This window comes from Ovis aries, chromosome 17, assembly GCF_016772045.2.
Source record: "Ovis aries strain OAR_USU_Benz2616 breed Rambouillet chromosome 17, ARS-UI_Ramb_v3.0, whole genome shotgun sequence".
NCBI lineage: Eukaryota > Metazoa > Chordata > Mammalia > Artiodactyla > Bovidae > Ovis > Ovis aries.
The window spans coordinates 12,105,695-12,130,219 of record NC_056070.1 but is presented as its reverse complement, the minus strand read 5'-3'; the positions used below and the strand labels follow the sequence as shown (position 1 = coordinate 12,130,219).

The 24,525-nt window shown below is 43.2% G+C and overlaps 1 protein-coding gene across 9 annotated transcripts in view; it reads right to left on the bottom strand.

The window, feature by feature from the left end:
- The window catches only part of SLC10A7 (solute carrier family 10 member 7), a 307,346-nt gene that overhangs the window by 23,365 nt on the left and 259,456 nt on the right, over positions 1–24,525 (bottom strand). For all 9 annotated transcript variants that reach the window (XM_042234294.2, XM_027956247.3, XM_042234295.2 and 6 more), the window contains one exon: positions 14,945–15,018. In XM_042234294.2, the coding sequence (XP_042090228.1) occupies positions 14,945–15,018 (74 nt within the window). The remainder of the gene's footprint in view (positions 1–14,944; positions 15,019–24,525) is intronic.

The window sequence follows — 24,525 nt, the reverse complement described above, 5'->3', positions numbered from 1 at the left end:
CGACTGAACTGAACTGAACTGAAGATCTCACACTGATCATCTTCTTAATGGACAGAGGAACTTCCAGAAGGCGTCCAAATCATAGTTAAGTGGTAAAGGTGAGAAAACAGTGACCCAAATGCACCCACACTTTTTGTTTTGTTAACATGGCTATTAATCACCCGCTGGTGGTAATTTCCTTTTTGATGGTACCATGTTTATGATAAACATAAGCCTCAGAAGAAATGTCTTCTGACACAAAAGAACAAGGCAGTTCTGATTGGGGATGAGAAATCAGAGTTATTTACCGGCTGACTCACATTTCTGTAGTTAAACTTGGCTAGAAAATTTTTTGCTAACCTAAACCTACTTCTCCCCTTTATTTGTTTCAATAATTGGGGAGCCAAGACCTCATTCACAAGACTTTTAGGCTGAGGAAGAATACCCTGGAAACCATTTCTGGAAATAATGTTTTTTTAATGCCCTCAGTTTTCTTTAAACTGAATGCTTAACTTAGATATCTAATCAAAGCACAAAGAATTGTGGTTTTCACAGATCAGCATAAACAAACGGTCAGTTTTATTAGGAAATGAACATGTGTAATCCTTTCTGGAACCCAGTGGATCATACCTGTGCACAAATAGGGGAAGTGGTCAAAGGCAGTGGTTTTCAGTGCCAGCTGCTCATTAGAATCACCCGGGTAGCTGTAAAACCTGGGATACCTCGGTCTATCCTGAGAGATTCAGAGGAAATAGGTCAGGAGATTGTCCAGGCAGTTTTGCAATGATCCCAGGTGATTCCCTGGTGGCTCAGATGGTTCAAAATCTGCCTACAAAGTAGGAGACCCAGGTTTGATCCCTGGGTCAGGAAGGTCTCATGGAGGAGGGAATGGTAACCCACTCCAGTGTTCTCGCCTGGAGAATCCCACAGACAGAGGAGCCTAGCGGGCTACAGTCCATGGAGTTGCAAAGAGTTGGACACGACTGAGCAACCAACAGGTGATTCTGATGTGAGTCAGGCTGAGAAGCCGGGTCTGGTAATAAGGGAGAGCAAGAGGATTCTAGGGGTTTCTGGAGACAGACTGTGCGGGCTTTGCGATTTTCTTCACTGTATAAACTGAAGTGAGTTGCTTGACCTCTCTGAGGCTTGGTTTTCTACCGTGGGCAGTGGGATCAATAATAACTACTGTGCAGGGCTTTTGTGAAGATCCAGTGAGATATAAGGCCATTCATGTGCCTGATACAGTGCCCGGTTTGCAGGGGGTGTCATGTGACTTCATGTCTACTTTCTGATTTAATGGTCACCTCAACCTTACGAAATGCGAGGAAGATAGAGGCTAGCTGGTTTGGATGTCTATATGTCTGGCTGATTTTGAATTACATATCATTTTACTCTCCAAGTAATTTCATAGCCTCCCTAACCTCTGGAGTGCCTCAGAGGCCAGTGCTCAGAGCCCTTTTCTGTGCTGTCTACCCTTTCTGTACTGATCTCATTCAGCCTGATGGCTTAGTGTAAGCTGAACACTCCAGCCTGGACCAGAATTCTAGGCTCACAAAGCCGGCTCTCCTCTGGATGTTGAAAAGACATCTCAAACTTAGCACATTCAAGATGGAACTCTTGATCTGCCCCCACATCCCTCTTCAATGGGTAAAATCTGTATCTCAGCCATCCTCAGTTCAGTTCAGTTGCTCAGTCATGTCCGACTCTTTGCGACCCCATGAATCGCAGCGCGCCAGGCCTCCCTGTCCATCACCAACTCCTGGAGTTCACTCAAACTCACATCCATGGAGTCTGTGATGCCATCCAGCCATCTCATCCTCTGTCGTCCCCTTCTCCTCCTGCCTCCAATCCCTCCCAGCATCAGAGTCTTTTCCAATGAGTCAACTCTTCGCATGAAGTTTCAGCTTTAGCATCCTTCCTTCCAAAGAGCCCCCAGGGCTGATCTCCCTCAGAATGGACTGGTTGGATCTCCTTGCAGTCCAAGGGACTCTCAAGAGTCTTCTCCAACACCACAGTTTAAAAGCATCAATTTTTTGGCGCTCAGCTTTCTTCACAGTCCAACTCTCACATCCATACATGACCACAGGAAAAACCATAGCCTTGACTAGATGGACCTAAGTATCTAGGTTGGTCATAACTTTCCTTCCAAAGAGTAAGTGTCTTTTAATTTCATGGCTGCGGTCACCATCTGCAGTGATTTTGGAGCCCCCCAAAAATAAAGTCTGACACTGTTTCCACTGTTTCCCCAGCTATTTCCCATGAAGTGATGGTACCAGATGCCATGATCTTCGTTTTCTGAATGTTGAGCTTTAAGCCAACTTTTTCACTCTCCTCTTTCACTTTTATCAAGAGGCTTTTTAGTTCCTCTTCACTTTCTACCATAAGGGTGGTGTCATCTGCCTATCTATATTTCTCCCGGCAATCTTGATTCCAGCTTGTGTTTCTTCCAGGCCAGTGTTTCTCATGATGTACTCTGCATATAAGTTAAATAAGCAGGGTAACAATATACAGCCTTGACGTACTCCTTTTCCTATCTGGAACCGGTCTGTTGTTCCATGTCCAGTTCTAACTGTTGCTTCCTGACCTGCATACAGGTTTCTCAAGAGGCAGGTCAGGTGGTCTGGTATTCCCATCTCTTGAAGAATTTTCCACAGTTTATTGTGATCCGCACAGTCAAAAGCTTTGGCATAGTCAATATAGCAGAAATAGATGTTTTTCTGGAACTCTCTTGCTTTTTCCATGATCCAGCAGATGTTGGCAATTTGATCTCCAGTTCCTCTGCCTTTTCGAAAACTAGCTTGGAATATCTGGAAGTTCATCCAGTCTAGTAAATGGCAATTCCACCCTTCTAGTCCCCTCGAGGCCAAATCCCTCAGAATCATCTTTAATTCCCTTCTCTTACATACACATCCAATTCGATAGCAGATCCCAGTGGTGTGGGATTCAAAATACCACCAGAGCTTCTCACCACTCCTCCACTACTACCTTTAATCACTCCACCCTGAGCCTTCATCTGGATGAAAGGCTCTTAACTGGCTTTCCTGTTTCTCGCTGGTGCACCCCGTCCCCCGGCCAAGCCCAGTCCTTATTTAACACAGCAGCCAAAGTGGGAGCTGCATCGTGTCACTCAAACCTCTCAAGGATCTTTGCCTTTGCCTTCTGTATAGAAGGCAGTTTTCACGACAGGTCGATGAGGTCTCACACATATCACCCATCCTCCCTTTCGGCATCCTCTCCTTCCTTCTCACACTTTCCACTCCTCGAACTCCAGCCTCATCGTCCTCTGCCTCCCACTTGCTGAGCCCCTTGTGGCTTCAGCTCCTTACCCTCATCGTTCCCTCTGGTTGGAGCCTCCTCCCTCTATACCTCGTGTGGCTTACTCCCCTTCTCCTACAGGTCTTTGACCCAAAGCCCCCTTTAAGCCTAACATGTCCCCGCCTCCATCTCGCGCTCTTATTCTCCTTTCTGGTTTTATTTCTCCACCCACTTCCCATCATGTGATGCGCCATATGTCTGAGTGTTTGCTTGCTCCGCTCCCCTAGAAAGGAAGATGGATAAGGGGGAATATGTTTTCGTATTTTGTCCACTGCTGTGGACAGAATAGGGCCCACAATGGTGCCTGGCGCAAACTCGGCATGAACAAACACTTGAATGAATGCATGTGTTGAGCAAATGATATGTTAAAAGCTTCTTTTCATTGGCATTATTTATTCCTGCACATCCCTGCACTTGCTGTCAGTTGCAGAGGAGCTGGTTTTTATTATTATTGAAAAAGCTTGATCTAGCAGTACTAGAGTACAGTAATGCTGGCATGAAGAGCAGGGTACTAGTACGGAGATCAAACCTGGGAGACGTCACTGCTGCAAAACCATGAACGTGCTCAGCTTCAGGACAGGTGACTTTCCAAATGAACTGGCTTCCTGGGGCCCAGGAACCTTTTATGTACAATTTTACATATCTTTCTGCCTCCAGGGTCATCTGTCAAGAACCTGCAGCATTCCCCACGGCTTTAACAAATGGGCAGCGGACTCTACTATCTGGCTGGCGTTTTTTGCATGGGCTGCAGGTGGGGACAAGGAGGTGGTGGGTGTCACCTCATTCTGTAGCCTTGGAGTCCTTTATTATTTCCTGTAAAGAAGCAAGGAGCCGGCTGTCATCAAATCCACGCAAACTGGTTTATAGTGTCTGGTTCAATTAAGGGGGTTTCTGGGAAGAGACACAACCAAATAAATAATGGGAGAGAGGCAATTCTGAAACAATCATTGTTATTCATCAATCTCTGTTTGCAAGTGGAGATGGGGAGAGAGAAACTTCAAGTGAAGGCGCTCTCCTGGGTGTGAGGCTCCACTTCAAACGCAGCAAACAACTGTTGTTCTGTGATGCACATTTTAGTTCCGCTAGAGGCAACCTTTCTAAGTATTAATAATAATAACAGACAATCCCCTCTGCAACTGGCGGCGGGTGCAGAGATGACGGGGAGCCCTGGAAGGCGGGCCGTGGTTGGTCCTCCTGGATGCGGCAGAGGCCCCCTCAGAAGGGACGGGCCCCTGAATTCCCGTGGAGGTTTCCCTCTCAGAAGCACAGGGTGCACTTGGCTTCAGGCATGGGAGCTGATTATTAATGTGTAAAACGAAACTCTTTAGAGCTCCTTCTAACTATGACTCGGTGGTTTTTCTTTTGAAAGAAATGTGAAGCTGTGGAATGAAAAGTTTCTACCAGGAACAACGGACATGAAGAGGCCCAGAGGGATAGAGATCCGGGACCCAGGGGGAGGTGCCGCTGTGCAATATGTGGGGTTTTCTGTCTCCTTGCCGTTGAGCTGTAGCAGCAACTGTGAGTCGGGCTTGGCTGCGGTGAAGCTGCTGCAAGTACGCGCCGACCTCTCTTGTTGCTGCTCCATCCCTGAGACCTGGGGACCTGAGAGGGTGAGTTAGCTTCTCTAGAAGCGGGGACGTGATTATGGATGGACATGATATGGTGGCTCTCACACTTTTGTGTAAACACTCTACTTTTTAGAATATGTTTGAAAAAGCAGGCTCTGAGGTCTTATTCTTAAAAATTCCGAATCCCTCAAATAAGGCCCAGTAATCTACATTTTTTTCTTAAGGGAGCAATTTGCTATATTTTTAAGGGCCGCCTTTCAAGAAATGCTGATCTTACGGTGTTTCTCCGAATAACTCAAGATTCTAAAGCTACACTTAAGTCTTTCAAAATCAGAGCGAATCACTGACTCTTAGAACCAGAAGCGTCCCAGAGATCATCCAGCCTAGACTTAAGGGATAAGCCTCGAGCTGAGCTTCACAGCACAGGACCTTCCTGGAGCTCTCACTGCAGCTTGGCACAGGGGCTGAGTCCGACCTGGCTTGACATCTGGCTCTGCCACCTGGGGTCACATGACCTGTGCAAGCTTTTTGTGCCCCTGCGAGCTCAGGTCCCTTGTGGTGGTGACTGTGGGAGTGATGTGAGCTGGGGTGTGGAACGGGATTTTGGGACATCCTGCACCAGGCTGGTCAGGTGTAAGTTTCAGATTCTTGTGGCAGGTAGTAGACAGTAGCTACAGAAATTTGGAAGGTAGGTGAAAATTTTCTCCACCCCCAAAGTTTTGCCAGCAGTTCTGAATGAAAGTAAGCTCCACAGATACAGATATTTTTAACTTAGCACATAGCAGTAAACGTGTCCCGTGAAGTCCCAGCTCTGACCTCTCCAGGGTTCTCACCAACACGTGGCATAAGAGGGCTCTCAACGCAGGGTTCAGTAACTCTAATGGCCAGCCTCAGGGGACTACACGGCCGCTGTGTGCTCAGTTGCTCAGTCGTGTCTGACTCTTGTGACCCCATGGACTCTGCCCCACCAGACTGCCCTGTCCTTGGGATCTCCCAGGCAAGAATATTGGAGTGGGTTGCCATTTCCTATTCCAGGGGATCTCCTCGACCTAGGGATCAAACCTGCATCGACTGTGGCTCCTGCACTGGACGGCAGATTCTTTTCCACTGAGCCCCCTGGGAAGCCCTCAGGGCCTCCAGACAGAGGCTGAACACAAAACCCCTTAGGGATCAGCCCCCAGAGCAGCCCTGCGGATTTCACATTCAGGACACAGGATTTCCTAGATTCTTCGAGCAAGTGGGGAATGTGCAACTCTGAAGTTTTAAGACGGTCTACATATGAGAGAAGGTCCGTTTATTACACTTACCGTACAAAGCAAAGAGGTGGAATTTCCTCAATAGAAACCTATTTCTGAATTCATTATGCTAATTAGTAAAGTCTCTGATAAATACAGGATAATAAAAGCATTTGCTGTAGCTTCCTCTGGAGTACATTTTTCTTTTCTTTTCTTTTTAAATTTTGGCTGCACTGGCTGTTCGTTGCAGCTCACAGGCTTAAGTTACCCTGCAGCGTGTGGGATCTTAGTTCCCTAATCAGGGACTGAAACCCTGTCCCCTGCACTGGAAGTCAGCTTCTTAATCACTGAGCCACCAGGGAAGTCCCTGGCTACTTTCTTCCTGATAAAATAGTAGCTGAATATTCCAGTGAGAATTTTCCATGAGAACGGTGGGCTCTCCTGGGCACTGAAGTCTACAGGAACCATTGACATAAAATATTTTCAAGTAAATTACTTCTTGTAACAAGCATTTAGCCTATTAAGTACCCAATTAATCTTTGTTATAATTATTATTAATCAAAAACATGTTGAATAGAGAAATGATTTAAAAAACACAACAAAAGGCATAGAAACTCTGTTATGTAAACTGGGTTAACAAAACCTAAATGGAAGTGATCTTACTGCAAATCAAGAAACATTCCAAGTCTTAATTCAGCTCTGGTTCCCATGTGGTATCAGAAATTTGGGTTAAGGTTCAGTGAAAAAGGCATAGCAATCGCCAAAACTGACATGGTAAGTATTTGAGAAAAGGAATAAAGTTTCACCAAGCAAGATGTAAAGTGGTAGTTTTCAGACCTTGCATTATGATCCGTTAATGAGTTACAGAATCAGTGCAATGGGTTTTAACCTAGCACTTGGCTAGAATATGGAATATATCACAGAAAGTGAGAGTGAATGTTGTTTGGTAAAACTTTTTACATACATGCAAATGTTTTCTGGATCACACTGTAAAATGTATTTCTAACTGCAGGTTGTGGTTTAAAATGTCTGGCAGTCCCTGGCACAGGAAACATGGACAAGGAGCAGTAATGTGGGGGCATCAGGGCTTTGGTCCTGGTGAACACTGAACATGACGAACATCTGCTGTATCATTAAGAAGGGTGGTACTTGAGCATCAGGCTAGGGAAGCTCAGAGAGGTTTAAATGTCTTTAGTTGGATATTTATGCAGAACCTGGGGACTTTCTAAATTTTTATTACAGTCTGGATACACCAGTGATTAAGTTCAGACACCAAATTCAGAATCAAAAATTTGAAGTAAAGTAATCTTCAAACCTCTGAACATAAGTGTATCACTTTGTTCGAGAATCTGCATTTTTCTCTTTGTTTTTATGGATCAGAAAACAGTACAGAAGGACAGATACTCCCCCTAAATTGTCTTCAGCATGGTGGTGGAACCTACTGGGCCCTTAATTTCAGTGGCATCTTTAAGAATCTGGCAGATGCTAGAAGAATGTATAAAGAAGATGTGATATATATATCTATACACACACACACACACACACACACACACACACACACACACACATGCACAACAGAATATTACTCAGCCATAAAAAAGAATGAAAAAATGCCATTTGCAGCAACATGGATAGAACTGCAGATTACCATACTAAGAGAAGTCAGATAAAGACAAATACTATATGATATCACCATACGTGAAATCTAAAATATGATACAAATCAACTTATTTACAGAACAGAAATAGACTTACAGACAGAAAGCAATCTCACGGTTACCAAAGGAGAAGTAGGAGGAGGGATAAATTAGAAGTATGAATTCCATGGATAGAGGAGTCTGGTGGGCTACAGTGCATGGGGTCACAAAGAGTCTGACAGGACTGAGTGATTAACACAACAATAATGGGATGAACAGATAAACACTACTATATAGGCTTCCCAGGTGGCGCTAGTGGTAAAGAACCTGCCTGCCAATGCAGGAGACACAAGAGACCTGGGTTCGATCCCTGGGTCAGGAAGATCCCCTGGAGATGGGCATGGCAACCCACTCCAGTATTCTTGCTGGGGAAATCCCATGGACAGAGGAGCCTGGTGGGCTACAGCCCCTAGGCTCACAAAGAATTGGACATGACTGTGGGGCTTCCTTCATAGCTCAGTCAGTAAAGAATCTGCCTGCATGCAGGAGACCTGGGTTTGATTCCTGGGTCTGGAAGATCCCCTGGAGAAGGAAATGGCAACCCATTCCAGTGTTATTGCCTGGAGAATCCATGGACAGAGGAGACTGGCAGGCTCCAGTCCATGGGGTCACAAGAGTCGGACATGACTTGGCAACTAAAGAGAGAGGGTAGCAACTTAGCACATTCATACATACCTAAAACAGATAAATGACAAGGACCTACTATATAGCACAGGGGATTATATTTAACATCTTGTAGTAACGTATAATGGAAAAGAGTCTGAAAAAGAATATACAGATATATACACACACATATATATATTTATAACTGAATTACTTTGTTGTACATGGGAAACTAACACAACATTGTAAATCAACTATACTTCATAAAAAAAATAATAATCTGTCAGATGGTAGGGGTCTCCAGACTGCCTTTCCTTACAGAACTTCAGCTTTAAGAGCAAATCACAGGACAAAAGATATATTTACGGTTATGCCTCAAAGACAAGCTTCTATTTTCTGTCTTTACCCTGGACTTTGATTTCTGTTATAATAGTTTATTGTGAAACAGCACTATAGCTCTTAGTCTGCAAGAACAGAGGGCAGGGATACCCCATGAAAGGTAAGGGGTGACTCATCAAGAAACACTTGACATAGAATATAGCTTTTTGTTAATAAAGAAAATATAAGGATTGCGTGCCAGTTTGTGATGGGGCCACAAGGAATATATGCATATGGCTGCAATTATATATACTGAATATTTTAAAACTGTCTTTAACTAGCAATGTAATCAGAAGTAATTTTTAATTTATAAATTTATTTATTTTAATTGGAGGTTAATTACAATATTGTATTGGTTTTAAATGATTCAAACTCACACTGCCAGTGTATACTTACAATACTCAGAACCAGTTTGGCACTTTTGGGTCTTTGAAAAACTTTTATATGCTATTGTCCAAGGCAGTTCTGGAAGTTAGGAGACCTGGAATCTAGTCTCTGTTAATTATATGACCTGCGATACATTTTTAGATTTTTTCCTATGCTTTCACTTCTTATGAAAAATAATAATTATTGATTTGCTGAAATGGCAACCCACGCCAGTATTCTCGCCTGGAGAATCCCATGGACGGAGGAGCTTGGTAGGCTACAGTCCACGGGTCGCAAAGAGTCGGACACGACTGAGCGACTTCAATTCACTTTCACTTTCTAAGGTTGTTTAGGTAACATGACTTAATGGTTAAAGGCTTTAAAAAAGTGCTTCCCAACTGTAGGGTAGCTTCATCAAGATAATAGTCTTTATGCGCCAAATAGAATCACAGAGAAGCTTTATGGGATAAGGAAAACAAATGCAAACTTTCGGATTTCAGTTCCATTTCCCCTGGAGAAAACAACCCAGATGTTATTAAATGATCTTTTCAGCCCAAGTTGGTGGGGTAATCCTTTAGCACTCTTGAAAAGCTTTCAAAGAAAATTGAAAGCAAGACCCTGCTCAGATTTTGTTTCTCCCATGAAACCCTGAAGTGGCTCAGTGGTCAAGAATCCGACTGCCAATGCAGGAGATGCAAGAAATACAGATTCGATTCCTGGGTCGGGGAGATCCACTGGAAAAGGGAATGGCTATCCACTGTGGAATTCTTGCCTGTAGGATCCCATGGAGAGAGGACCGCAGAGGGCTCTGGTGCGCAGAGTTGGAAATGACTGAGCACCGCCACCAGCACTGTGAAGCTCTTTGCAGAGTATAAAGACATTTTTAGCCTCTTTAGGAAGATGTAATAGCCATGTTTCCTTTCTTGTAATATTACAACATTATCTACACAGACGTTCCTTTAAAAAACTCTTCCTTTTTACATATAGCAGGGAAACTGTTACAGAATGGTGGTATTATCTGTTAAGTAGTCACTGAGCGCCTGACTTATAGGAACGTAAAACTAGGGGGAATCTCAAGGATCATCTTACCCATCTTCTCATTTTACAGATTTTGAAACTGAGGCTGACAGCAGTTGAATGATTTGTTCCAGCCTGGTGGCTCAGCTGGTAAAGAATCCGCCTGCAATGCAGGAGACCTGGGTTTGATCCCTGGGTTGGGAAGATCCCCTGGAGAAGGGAAAGACTGCCGACTCCAGCATTCTGGCCTGGAGAATTCCAAGGACAGTGTAGTCCATGGGGTCACAAAGAGTCAGACACGACTGAGTGACTTTCACTTACTCACTCACACTTGATGAGAGAACTGGAATCCAGATGAGAATCAGGTTTGTATTCCTTCCACCCTCTCCAGAATCCCATGTCTCCCAAAAAGCTGTATTCTTTCTGCTTTAATGCATAGTTTCTTCTCACAGCCCAGCTGTGTGACTGTGACTCATAATGCAGTTCAATATGAGGAACAGCTGCCTTGATCTTTGTTCACAAATGTCTAGAAATGGTAAGACCCACAGTGGACTTTTAATACACATTGATCACGACACTCTATTTAAATTTTAAACAGCATTCCTTCAATTCAGAAAAACTGTTGGAAATAGCAGACGACTTGGAGTCTCACAATTGACTGCCATTTGTCAGCTGAAACACTCTAGGAGTTTATGCTTTCATTTTGCTATTTGAAAACATGAAAACCTAACATAAACATACACTTAAGGATCTCAAACATCTTTAAACATCCTCTTTCTAGGAACAGTGAGAACTTTCTACATGCATTAGAACTCTAGATAAGCAAAGTGATTTGAACACTCAAGAGAACAAGATCAATAAAGTAAAAGTTAAATACTAATTCCACAGGACCCTCAGATTGAATTTCTCTACTGATGAGCTCTATTGACTGACTGGGCACTGAACCATTGGTAACTAGGGTGCGAGCTGTTCCCCCAACTCTGCCATGTAAAACACCTTCTCATTATTATACAAATATCACCATCAGACTAGAAAATAATTTGGGAGAGTTCACGGCTTTTGGAGCAACCCACAGCAAGTGACGCTCTCTTGACAAAATATAATTACCTCCAACCCTGAGTTGCAACTACAGGAGGGCAGTAAACAAGCCCTGTAGTATTGTTTTAGATGAAGCACATTGAAAGCTCTGCACTTCCTCCAGGCCTCCTCTTTCTTCCTGAACGAACTCCAGGGAATGGCATCATGTCAGGCTTTCCAGATGGATTATGTGGAGCCATAGCTCAATGTCATTTTCAATAGGAAGCCTCATAATTAAAGGTCAAATAGTCACTTCATCTGCAATCAATCAATAGAAAAAGTACTAATACGAAGAACTAATCAATCAATGGCAAATGCACTAATAAAAGCAATGAATCAAATTCAGCATGTGTGTAGATGTAAGTGCATCGAAGAGATGGAGACAGGGCAAAAGCAGGAACAGTAAAATAAACTGCAGGCATATGTACAGGAGAATACTCAGAAGGCTGCTCAAAACCAGAGTTTTCATCTTTGGTTCATTAGTTACCTGGGTACCACTTGGCCAGCAATAATTTACTCTTAAATACAAATACTGGCTATAATACTAAACAATGTTATTTCATAGAGCTTTCTTAATGTATTCTATTTGAGACCTTAGGTGTATGTGCGTTTGCACGTGTGTGTGTGTGTAAAATCGCTAGAAGAAATCTTTTGACAGTGATCACAAAAGGGACAAATATATGTCCTACACGCCAAATAGATATATTTAAATCTGGTGTCTTTCATCTTGGTGAGAAATAAGAGAAAGTATCACTCTGAGTGATAGATCCTACCTGAAATTTGCCCCCTGCTTTCTGAAACATGAATTCTTCACACTTATTGTGATGCTCTATCATTGCCATGCAGATGAGAAGTCCCATTAGGATCATTATCGGCTGTAGCTTGGGTGACTGCTGCGCATCTCCTCTGTACCAGAGATGTCAGGTCACCAGCAGAGGGAAACATGCTTTGGGTCTTGTGAAACTGATACACTGAATTTATAGGGCTCAACAAGGCCATTCAAGCAATAGGACCCAAACATCCCTTGCTGTGTGTAGAAATAAGAGTGCTCTGTGGCTTCTCACTGAGATAAAAAAGCAGCAAAGAGGCCATTTTTATAAATGCCACCTAGGAAACTGCAGGCAGAGAGCCAGGTGTGATCAAGGTGTAATAGAATATCCTAGCTGCAAGTAAAATTCCCTAATTCAGGAGCTATGGAAACTAAGGCCTGGGGATGTTTTAATGGAAGAGTCAGGATGAGTCTTTAGGACTTGCAATTCCAAGTCTACCATCCTACCATCTTATGGAAATAACTAAGGATTTACACCACTGTGGTTACTTAGTTATCATACTAGAATATTATTGCAGGATCCAAGTATCTATTTCATGGGAGAATACTGCAAAAGCAAAGTGCAAAAGCCAAAGTCCAAGTTAACCCCAATGTTTTCAGTAAAATAGCTACTTTTGATTGGTGTTCGTTTTATTTTGCAGATGACTGAAAATCAGGAAGCCTCAAGAACAGAATGATATGGCTTTGAGGTTAAAAAAATGAAAAAAAAAAAAGCATGAATATTTTGCTTACAGAGAAGAATACTGATCAGGTTGCAGTATGCTTCTCGGGTAGAGCTTTGCTCATCATGGCCAGCTCCAGCACAGAAGAAAATAATGGAGAGAAAAATAAACATGGACTTTCCTGGTGGTCCAGTGGTTAAGAATCTGCCTGCCAATGTAGGGGACATGGGTTCGATCCACGGTCTGGGAACTAAGATCCCACATGCTGTGGGGCAACTAAGCCTGTTGAGCAAATGTTCTAGAGCCTGTGAGCTACAACTGCTGAAGCCCACAGGCCCTAGGACCCATGCTCCACAGCAAGAGAAGCCACCTCAGCGAGAAACCCACACACAGCAACTAGAGGAGCCCCCACTAGCTGTGACTAGAGAAAACCCACGCGCAGCAACTAAGACCCAGCACAGCCAAAAAATAAAAATAAAATGTAAAAACCCACAATCCATTTGGGTTTTCCTGACAAAAGCAAATCCTAAGGGCGGGGCGGGTTTCAGAAGCCAGGGCAGAGATGCGGAAGCATACTGGACGCAATCAGGCTTCAGCACCTGCTCTGACGACACAGGCGCCTTTGGTCCCTGACTCGCGACTGCTGAGGGGTCTGGAGGCACCCAGTCTCTGGCCTCCCTACCTTTATAGAAGCCCCTTTCTTTTCAGGAGACCTGGAGCACTGGCGTCACATTATGACAGCGACATGGGGGGAAAAGTGCAGGTTGATTCTGAGGGCAACAGTTAAACCGTATCTGTTATACGAGCATCAACAAGACCCAGGGCAGGGGACTGAAACCCTGGAAACAGTAACACATTCATGACCAACACCGTTAACAACAACTAATCATAGCAGCTGCTCTCAGGGTGCGTGTCACGTGCCAGGCAGCACACCAAGCTCTCTCGGTGGGCACTCCGGCTCCATCCGCAGCAACCTACACACAGCACCATCACGGAGCACATTTTCTCACGGACTGACTCGTATTAGGGACAAGTCCTGTGATGGATAACTAACAGGTTTTATCTTCAGTCTTTGCAACACCCTTACAATGTAAGAAAAAGCCTTACAAAGTGAGAAAGCTAAGGTTCAGGAGCTTAAGTGATTTGTCCAGGTTTACAAAATCTGGAACCAGAAAGTAGCTTTCAAAGCTCCCTCAGCTTCCTTTTGGCGATGATTCTAAGGAAAACCTAATAGACATATTGCAGTGAAGGGACAGGACACATATGATTTATTCAAATAAGCTGAAGTCCTAGATAGCAATTGCTTAAGAGTATGTCCAATTTCTAAATCATTTCCCCAACTTTGCAAGACTGAAAATAATTCTACCAGACAGAAATGTCTGGGTCTAGTAAAACCACTATGAAATATCTTTGTTTTCTAGTTTACAGACTGAACTTAAACATAAACAGACTTAGAGAAATGTTAAGTCAGTTATACGCCAAAATGTAAAGGAATTTTTAATATGAGTTTAACCACAATGTGCCTACTACCCCAAGGAGTTTGTGAATGATGTTTCCATAAAGTTTCTCATGACTTAATGATCTCTAATGACTGAAAGCATGGATTCTAGATAACTGGATAGGTTATTGGGATAATGCCTTTAAACTGGGTAAAGGTAAGGAAAGAATAGCACTTTTCTTGATCTATTTTTGTCCATTAAATACGTACTTATTTCACTTTAGGTACCAATGAGACTGAGTTCACGATAACTAAATATATTGTTGTTTCTTTACAGAAATAACACTCTGAAACAAACTTCAGACTAATGTCAATTATTTTCACCCTGCTCCAAGCTTCCAGAAAATATGTTAACATCTTCCAGGGGTCACTCTAGGGCCTTCCAAAGCCAAGTTTGTGCTCACTGAACCCCCACAACTACCCCACTCCCCAACTTTTAACATGAACATTCAACCCTGAAAACCTTCTATGAGAATGGAAAACATGATTACAAGTAAAGCTAAACCCTACACTATTACATTTAGGCTCACAAAAGTGAGTTTAATTCATGATGGTATTTCAGAGTCATGACTGATCCCCACTTTGCTATCGTTCTTTAGGTGACAAAGTAGACAATACCCGCATTCCATTTAATTTGAAAAGTTGTTTGAATTTCAAAATCATAAGAGGCAATTATCTGAAGGTAATATTAAGCTGGTGTTTCAGTCTGTGGATTACTTACCCAACGTGAGGGATTTGTGTGTAGAACAGAACATGACAGCTACAGTGTCTGCTGGTGTGAAACCCGAATTATTCCTGAGGGCAAAAAAAAAAAAACAACAACCAAAACAATGCTTTATAAATATTGTTATAAAAAAGCCTATTTAACACATCCTCAATCAAATGTAGTACCTATCTTCATGCAAACATCCTTTTGATCAATCCTGGAGACAGCAGTAATTCTATACCCAAATGCACAGAAATGTCCAAATTTCTTTTTAGAGAGTAATTTCTAGTTTAAGCATGAAGAAGAGACAGTCTTAAAAATGTGGTGGCGGGGGGGGGGGGGGGGGGGGGAGGTCTCTAAGAGCATATGCGTCATCAATCTGTGGCATAGGACTTTATAAAAATCCTGCAGCAAGAAACTCCATTAGTGCCCTCACTAGGCTGTCGCTTGATTTTAATGCAGTGGCTTGAAAGAGTTAATGTGTCTCCAAAAAGGCTTCCCTCAAGGAGCAACACATCCTTTAGGCAGCACACCTTTGAGAACTACATGGTGTGAACAAGGATTTAACATCATATGTTTCAGTAAAAATAACAAATTACCAATTGTTAGCAATTACCATGTGCCAAGTATTCCTTTAAGGCCTTTGCATGTAAAGACAAAAGACCTATCAGGTAGCCAGTATGATATCCCTATTGACAGATGAGAAAACCAAGGCACACAGAAATTATGTAACCTACTCAGGACCTCAGAGCTAGGGAGTGAGTGACAGAGTCAGGGTTTAAACCAAGTCCAGCTCCTGTGTCTATGCTTAACTGCTAAATAATATGTTAAAAGGCTTCCCTGGTGGCTCTGCCTGCAAGAATCTGCCTGCAATACAGGAGACCTGGGCTTGATCCCTGGGTTGGGACGATCCCCTGGAGAAGGGAATGGAACCTGCTCCAGTGTTCTTGCCTGAAGAATTCCACACAGAGGAGCCTGGCGAGCTACAGCCCATGGGGTCACAAAGAGTCGGACGTGACCGACTGACTTTCAGGCAAGAATACTGGAGTGGGTTGCCATTTCCTTCTCCAGGGCATCTTCCCGACCCAGGGATTGAACCTGCATCTCCTCCATTGGCAGGTGGATTCTTTACCACTGAGCCACCTGGGAAGCCCCTGACTTTTCGCTTCACTTCACTATGCTAAAGATAAAAAAATCTTGCTTAGTCAAACTCCCATTAAATGTTAGAGCTAAAATTTTTGTCATGTAATCTTTTTTTTTCTTTTGAACTTTTTATTTTGTATTGGAGTATAGCCAATTAACAATGTTGTGATAGTTTCAGTTAAACAGTGAAGGGACTCAGCCATACATATACATGTATCCATTCTTCCTCTAACAGATCATCAAAACTTCACAATCATTTGTGCCTGTGTTGGGAGTGGGATATTCAAACACTAGAATTCAATAAAGAAATAATATTGAACTTAGAAAATCCATTAAATGTTATGGGGATCAGTACTAGTGAATATCATATCGAAATTTCCTATTTTAGATCACAAAGATTTAGAGAACCAAGGACCAAAAAAGTTAGAAATGCAATTATTATTATTGCATCTTTGATATGTTAGAAACTACTCCTTCCTTCAGAATCAGTGTTTGAAGACATAGTCTATGTGAGTGTATTCATTCTCCGCCCTGAACTCAGACAAGAGAGTGACCAAAGGGAACAATGTTTTAAAGGCTGACTTTGTACAGTTGCAAATACAACAATCTACCCAATTGTCAATGATCTCAAAAGAAAGTGACTCCACCATTTCCCGTAGTAACCTTATCCTTTTTTAAAATTTTTATTTATTTGTTTTTGGCTGGGTCTTTGTTGCTGTGAAGGCTTTCTCTAGTTATGGCAAGCTGGGGCTGCCCTCTGGTTGAGGTGCATAGACTTCTCATTGTGGTGGCTTCCCTTGTTGTGGAGCATGGGTTCTAGGAGTTTGGGCTTCAGTGGCTGCAGCCCGTGAGTTCAGTAGTTGTGGCCCTCTGGCTCTAGCGCATAGGCTCAACAGTTGTGGCGCAAGAGCTTAATTGCTCCGAGGTACGTGGCAATCTTCCCACATGAGGTATGTGGGATCTTCCTGCCTGTCTCCTGCATTGTCAGGCAGATTCTTTACCACTGAGACCCTAGGGAAGCCCCAAAATGAACCTTATATATAATTTTCACTGGGAGAAAAAACTTCCCTCGATAGATCTCTCATCCCATTTCTTCGTTACATTCTCACTGGAGGGAAAAGGACCCTCTCTTCTACCACCTCCACCTCTCTGCATAATGGTTCCTATATACAGTGGAATATTACTCAGTCATAAAAAGGAATGAAACTGGGTCATTTGTAGAGATGTGGATGGACCTAGAGATAGTCATACAGAGTGAAGTCAGTCAGAAAAACAAACATCGTACATGAATGCATATGTGTGGAATCTAGAAAACCAGTACAGGTGAACCTATTTCCAGGGCAGGAATACAGACGCAGACACAGAGCACGGATGTGTGGACACAGGGCTGGGGAGGGTGGGACGAACGGGGGGAACAGGATTCACATATGCACACTACCACGCATAAAGCAGATAGCTAGTGGGAAGCTGCTATGTGGCACAAGGGGCTCAGTTCGGTGCTCTGGGACAACCTAGAGGGCTTGGATGGGAGGGCATGGAGAGAGGCTCAAGACAGAGGGGATACATGTGTACTTCTGGCTGGTTCATGTTGCTGCTGCTGCTGCTAAGTCGTTTCAGTCGTGTCTGACTCTGTGCGACCCCAGAGACGGCAGCCCACCAGGCTCCCCCGCCCCTGGGATTCTCTAGGTAAGAACACTGGAGTGGGTTGCCATTTCCTTCTCCAATGCATGAAAGTGAAAAGTGAAAGTGAAGTTGCTCAGTCATGTCTGACTCTTCGCGACCCCATGGACTGCAGACTACCAGGCTCCTCTGTCCATAGGATTTTCCAGGCAAGAGTACTGGAGTGGGATGCCATTGCCTTCTCCTGATTCACGTTGAAGAAGAGCAAAAACTAACACAACATCCTAAAGCAAGTATATGCCAATGAAAAAAAAAGAATATTTAAATTGCCTTTTAGTCTCCTCTCCTTTGAAAAGGAATGTAAGTTCATGCTTCCTAACCAGTCTTACTTGCAACTTTTTGTTTTTTTAATAACATCTTTCCAAACTGAATTTTTGGTGTCTCTCAGGTGAGAGAAAAGGCGGGAAGGAGAAAGAGAAAGAGAGAGAGAGAGTGAGAGGCAGAGGGTTAGGGTTTAAGTTTACTGAATTCATAGTAGTGAGAGGTGGTGTGCTTTCAAGAAATCTGATGAAGAGAAGAAAAGGTCCAAGGAGATGAGCGTGATTATACAGAAATAATGGATGAAACCACGTCCTCAAAGGAGCCCGAGAGGAGGAGACTGAGATTAGCCTGAAAATGTCCTCTGGTCTGAGAGTCTGTGAGCTGGAAGAACGAGGCAAGGTGAGTGAAAAACACAAGAAATTTTTCCGGTAAAGAACAAGAAAGTGGAGGTAATTCGTGTCAGGGATTTTCCTCTCTTTGTAAAGTGTAAGGCGCTTCATTCGTCCTCAGAGAGGTGACCCTATGACCTGACCTGAGAAATAAGAAAAGCTTGAGATAAGCAGATTGAGGAACATGACCTGGTCAATTCCCAATGAACGAGAAATGTCTCCAGGGATGAATGCTCAGCTGCGATGGTGGAACACGTGGGCAGGACGTGCCCAGCTGGCCTGGCCTGGGGCTGTCCCCCAGCCACGCTCCGGTGATAGTAACACTATGAAGACCTTCGAGGCGTTTGGCTGACCTTGTTTGTTACCCATCCTCACTGTTTCTGGATTTACGTGATTTGGTTTTCTTCCAAGAGAGTCAGGCAATACAGTTCTTTGGTGAATGCTATTCTGCTTGATATTTGTTCTTTTCCAGATTATAGTATATTTCTGATGTGTCTAAATCTCTCTGGCCAAGAAAGCTCTGACTTAATCTGGTGTTGGCTCTGCTGTCTGCCATGCTGGAGCAGAGTTGCCAATGTGGCCAAGGAGCATGTCTCTAAGATATGCTTACTTGTCCTCTGCATTTAGGTAGGGAGACCCAAGGTAAGCCCACGCGAGGTGGTGTCTGGCCCTGCTGTGGGTTGAACACTGCCCTAGGTTTCTACTGACATAAAGCCCTTCAGTGGGGAGGGAGAGTCAGGATATAAAAATGGAATGTTTGAGGTTAAAACAATATTCCACCTAAACAGGGCTGACATACTCTATCGCTGATTATAATCAACCCTGAATATTCATTGGAAGGACTGGGATGCTAAAGTTGAAGCTGCCAGACTTTAGCCCCCTGATGTGAAAAGACCCCGATGCTGGGAAAGACGGAAGGCAAAGAGAAGAGGGAGGCAGAGGATGAGATGGTTAGATAGCATCACCGACTCAATGGACATGAACTTGAGCAAACTCCAGGAGATAGTGGAGGACGGGGAGGCCTGGTGTGCTGCAGTCTGTGGGGTTGCAGAGTTGGACATGACTTAGTGACTTAGAACAACAACAACATACCCTTTCTCTACAGTAACAGATTGTTCTATATCACGGATCTTGGGAAGCCAGTAGAGCAGGAACTCACTTAATGGTCTATCCGAGATGGGGGGTGGGGAGGGGGAGGATGGTGAGTAACCACAGCAGCAAACTTACCAAAAAATTCTATCATACATATACATATTTACTTGAACAACAGTCGATTTGCAGTATTTATTGAGCACTTTAAGCATTTTGCATCCAGTATTTCTTTCTTCACAGAACAGCCTTATACAGTAACAGTATTTTTGTCTTTGCTTTTTCCAAAAAGGGATCTTAAAGCAGAGTTAGTTGCAGCAAGTCACATAGATAAGGAGGCTGTCCCAAACTGTGAAGACAAGTTTGCTTTCTGAGAAGAATATTATAAAAAACCAAAACCACCACACCATTTAGTGGATGACAGCAGTTAAGTAAGCCTCCTTCACCTACACTCTGGGGTTAAATGGCAGAAAGTCAAGATAACACAAAAAAACGGTGTCCTGTACATTATACTAAGTAGTGACGACTGTAATTATTTTCAGTGAGTATCATCTCTATTGTGCCTGCTCACATTCTTGAAAGGAACTGCATTACTATTTATTTTCAATTCTACCTTATCTCTTTTTAATATTGATTTTCTTTTTATCTCATTCTTACAATTCTTTTGATTACTTTGGCTTCCCTCGAGATGTTTATTTCCTTTGCCTCCCAACTGGTCTTTTTATTCTCTCACAAAGCTTTCAATCAGTGTTTTCCACATAATATTTATTTTGCCTGCCTTTGCAGTACCCACAAAGGAAAACATGTCAGAAGGTTTTACTAGCAGAATTACAGAATGTGGAGCAGAGAAGGTCCTCTGAGATAGTCCCGTCTAAGCCCACTGTTTTTACAGGGGGAAAGTTCCGTGCGAAAACTTTCCTTTGTTAACCTCGGTACCAGTGTTTTGTCTTCACTGGTTTTAGGAGACCTCGTCTGTTCCCAGCTCTGTGGCACTAAACAAGTTAAGCAGAACTCTGGCTTAGTTGCCCCATCTCTGAATAGTAAGGAGACTTCCCATTAATGTGAAATGGATCGCCAGTCCAGGTTCGATGCATGAGGCAGGGCGCTCAGGGCCGGTGCACTGGACGACCCAGAGAGATGGGATGGGGAGGGAGGTGGGAGGGGGGTTCAGGATGCGGGACACATGTACACCCATGGCTGATTCATGTCAATGTATGGCAAAACCCACTACAGTACTGCAAAGTAATTAGCCTCCAATTAAAATATATAAATTAAAAAAAAAACCCACAAAAACTGAAAAAAAAAAAAAGGCTCGTCTTCCCTTCCTCCCTGCCTGCCTCTCCCCTTCTCCTACTCTTCAGGCCAGCCCCCCTTCCCTCCCTGGGCTATGGTCAGAGGCTGAATGAGACATCTCATAGCAAATGTACTGATAAGGACCAACCACCCAGTTCAGTTCAGTTCAGTTCAGTTGCTCAGTCGTGTCCTACAAATATTTAAATATTTGTTCCCTTTTCTTTCTTTATGGTTTCTTCTGTCACAGAGAAGAAACAGAGACATTCTCTGTTTCTATTACTCCAGTTGTCAACCTACCAAACTGTCTTATTTTGAAAAGGTTCCCCATTACTGCTTTTTTTCCTAAGCTTTTTAGCATTTTTCTTCTAACTTTGAAGCTTCCAAAAGTCACAGAAAGCTTAGGTCACTGTAGACAAAGGACTCTTGGTTTGATGAATGAACTCCCCATTCCTAGCAACCGCGACAGAGAAGTGTCAAAAAGAATGTATTACAAAACTAGAAATGCTGATTCTCTCTCTTCCATAATTAGTTTTTGAAATAATATAAACTACTGTGATATAACAAATATTTTACAGTAGTTAACATTTCCAGAGCACTTGCTGTATACTAGGTATTATGCTGAGGGCTTTATGTACATATTATTTAATTTTCCAAATGACCCGATGAGATAGGTATTAGTACTGTCTTCACTTTATAAATGAGGACACTGACAAAAGTTATTAAACAATGAAAACTCAAATCCATCTGACTCCAGAGTTGGAATTTTTAACCCTGATGCTATTCTGTGAACTGATAATTCAGGATACAGAATGTACTCTCAAATGTACTTTAAATACTCAGAGTATTAATAGAAGAGGTTCCCATGCCGCACACTATAGAGGTAACAGTTCAGGTTTGTAAACCTAAGAAATATTAACCAGGTAAGCAGAGTGTTGAAGGGAAGTTGAATTTTCTTGGCTGGGTCTCTCCTGGTTTATGCTAAACTTCCACCATCAGAGGTCAGTGGCATGCTGTACAAAAAAAGACAGACTGATTTCTCTGCTGAGATTTCTGTCTCTGATTTAGTTTTATTGGACTGGTAAGTTAAAGAAAAGAAAAAACCTGCTACAGGCCAATTTTATTAATTTTAAGAAGGAAGGAACAAAACGTAGGAAAAGAAAAGAACTCAATGCCGTATAAACCAATGGGTTCTTGTTCTAACTCTGGGTGTTGTTGACTAATTTGTGTGTGTGTGTGAACTTGAAGAATCCAGTCACATACTCACTACAAATTCCCCAATCAAAACAAATATTGGGAATTTTAAAAGTAACTGAAGTAGCTTAGTGTGGTGGAAACGGCAAGGGCAAATGCTTTTGGAAATGTCAAATGGAGATGACACGCAATTCTAAGTGCAGCACCTGCCATCTGATTTGGGGTAAGTCAGTAAACTACCAGAATCTGATTTCAGGCAAGTTCCTAAACTACTCTAAGCGTGGGTCATCATCTGCAGAATAGCACCCACACGCACAGTGTCCTGGTCTTCTGCTGTCAGGCTTACACAAAATAACATATGCAGAAACTGTAGCATGGTACTGGACACAGAGCAGGGTTCAATAAATGTTGGTATTTTTCCGGTAAAATCCTCAGGTGCTATGGGGGTCTTCCAAAGTGAAAACAGAACGTGAAGATCATAAATTTTGTCTAATTGAAACATGCCCAGATTTTAATGGTGCGTTTCGGGGCTCTACAGCCAGTACCGGGGAGCAGAGTTATAGCTGCTCCACATTCTGCTGTCCACCAAAGAGCATACACTTCTGGCAGGGGGTCAAGCAAGTTCAAAACACAACAGAACCTCAGTGAAGGCAGAACAGAAGGGCCTCAAAACCACAAGGCTTTTACAAAGTCCGGCCTCTTTCATGAGGAATATCTTCGCTTCTAATTTGACTGGTTGGGATATGCCCTCTCACCCCCAGCAATAATCCCAATAGTGGCTGTTCTGAGGTCCTTCAAGGTGTTTTTCAGTCACTGACGGGGTATCTGTATTCCACTTATCCTCACGGGATGGATGAGTGAGTCTGATGATTACTTTTGCCACAAGGACCAGCAAGCAAACGACCAGCAAAAGGCAAACATCTTTTTGAAGATGACATAACGAGCCATTGACAAAAGGAACTTTAAAATAGCTTCTACTCCCAGACTTACCCAATTAAGTCACATTTTCTCTGTAACTTAATGGCTCTGGGCTTTATTCTTACTTCATAAATCACAAGCACAGGCTTGGAAAAATGTTTCCAATTACACCAATCAATACATTTTTATTGACTGTTTACAACTGGCCTTGAGCCGCACCAAGTACTCTAAGAGCCAAGCGCCTAATGCGAAGCCTGAACCATCCACGCCCGGACACCACTCCAGGCTTCCTAAACAAGCCAGGCTCCTCCCCTTGCGGCAACTCACTGCCAGAAACTGGCATTCCAGGGCCTGGCAATCTGGCCCAAGCTTTCCTTCCCAGTTACTAGCATTATTTTCCGTTTTCTTTGACTCCTATTGTTCAGCCAGGTCGTGTGTGTGTCTTCATGTGCATCACTATTTCTTCTCCCCAAAATTCCCCATTGCGCCTGCATTTGCTAAACAGTTAGCTATTCTCTGTGACTCATGTCAAATCCCATCGCTTCCATGGAGTCTTGCTTTCCCACTCTCTTTGAAAGTGCCTTCTTCTTTGAATTGTCTATGGGTTGTGTTATGGCAGCACTAACAGAACACTCAGCTATCAGTACCTATATACCTAGTCTATAAAGTCCTACAGGATCAAAATCATCACGTGTAGTATTCACTATGGTAACTTTCTCATATCTGTTGAACGTATAATACTGGTGGAAGACGTTTCATTAGAGGTGAGCCTTTACGAATAAGAAAGATGAAATAGGACACAGAGACCAATTGTGACATGGGGCCAGCCTAAGCAAGGGACAGAAATGAGAATGTTTGAGATTCCTCTGCTGCCTCTGCTGCTGCTAAGTCGCTTCAGTCGTGTCCGACTTTGTGCGACCCCATAGACGGCAGCCCACCAGGCTCCCCCGTCCCTGGCAGTCTCCAGGCAAGAACATTGGAGTGGGTTGCCATTTCCTTCTCCAATGCATGAAAGTGAAAAGTGAAAGTGAAGTCACTCAGTCGTGCCCGACTCCTAGTGACCCCATGGACTGCAGCCCACCAGGCTCCTCCATCCATGGGATTTTCCAGGCAAGAGTACTGGAGTGGGGTGCCATTGCCTTCTAGGGAACAGCAAAGATTTTACCTCGACCTACAGCTTAGACAGTGTGAACTCTAGTAGCGGTTCACTCAGCCCCTCAAACGAACCTCATTCTGCAGGCACTGGGTAACCATTGAAGATCTCTGAACAAGACAGCTATTATCAGAACTCCAAGCCACTGGAAACAAAATGAAAAGCACAAGAAATATCCAGTCTGCAAAGGAAGGATATCAGAAAGTCATCCATGGCAATAGTCTAGGGAGAAAGGCAATGAGAGCCTGAATTAGGGAAGCAGCTTTGGAAGCACAAGAAATATGACCAAGGCAGGATCAAGACATTAAAAAAAGAGTTATGTGAAGGAGTCCAGTCTGAGCAACTCTGTGGATGACAGCTTCATGCATACTGAGTGAAGCAAGTCAGGAAGAGAAAAACACATATCATATATCAATACATATATGTGGAGTCTAGAAAAATGGTAGAGAAGAGCCTAGTTTTGGGAATAGAGATGCAGA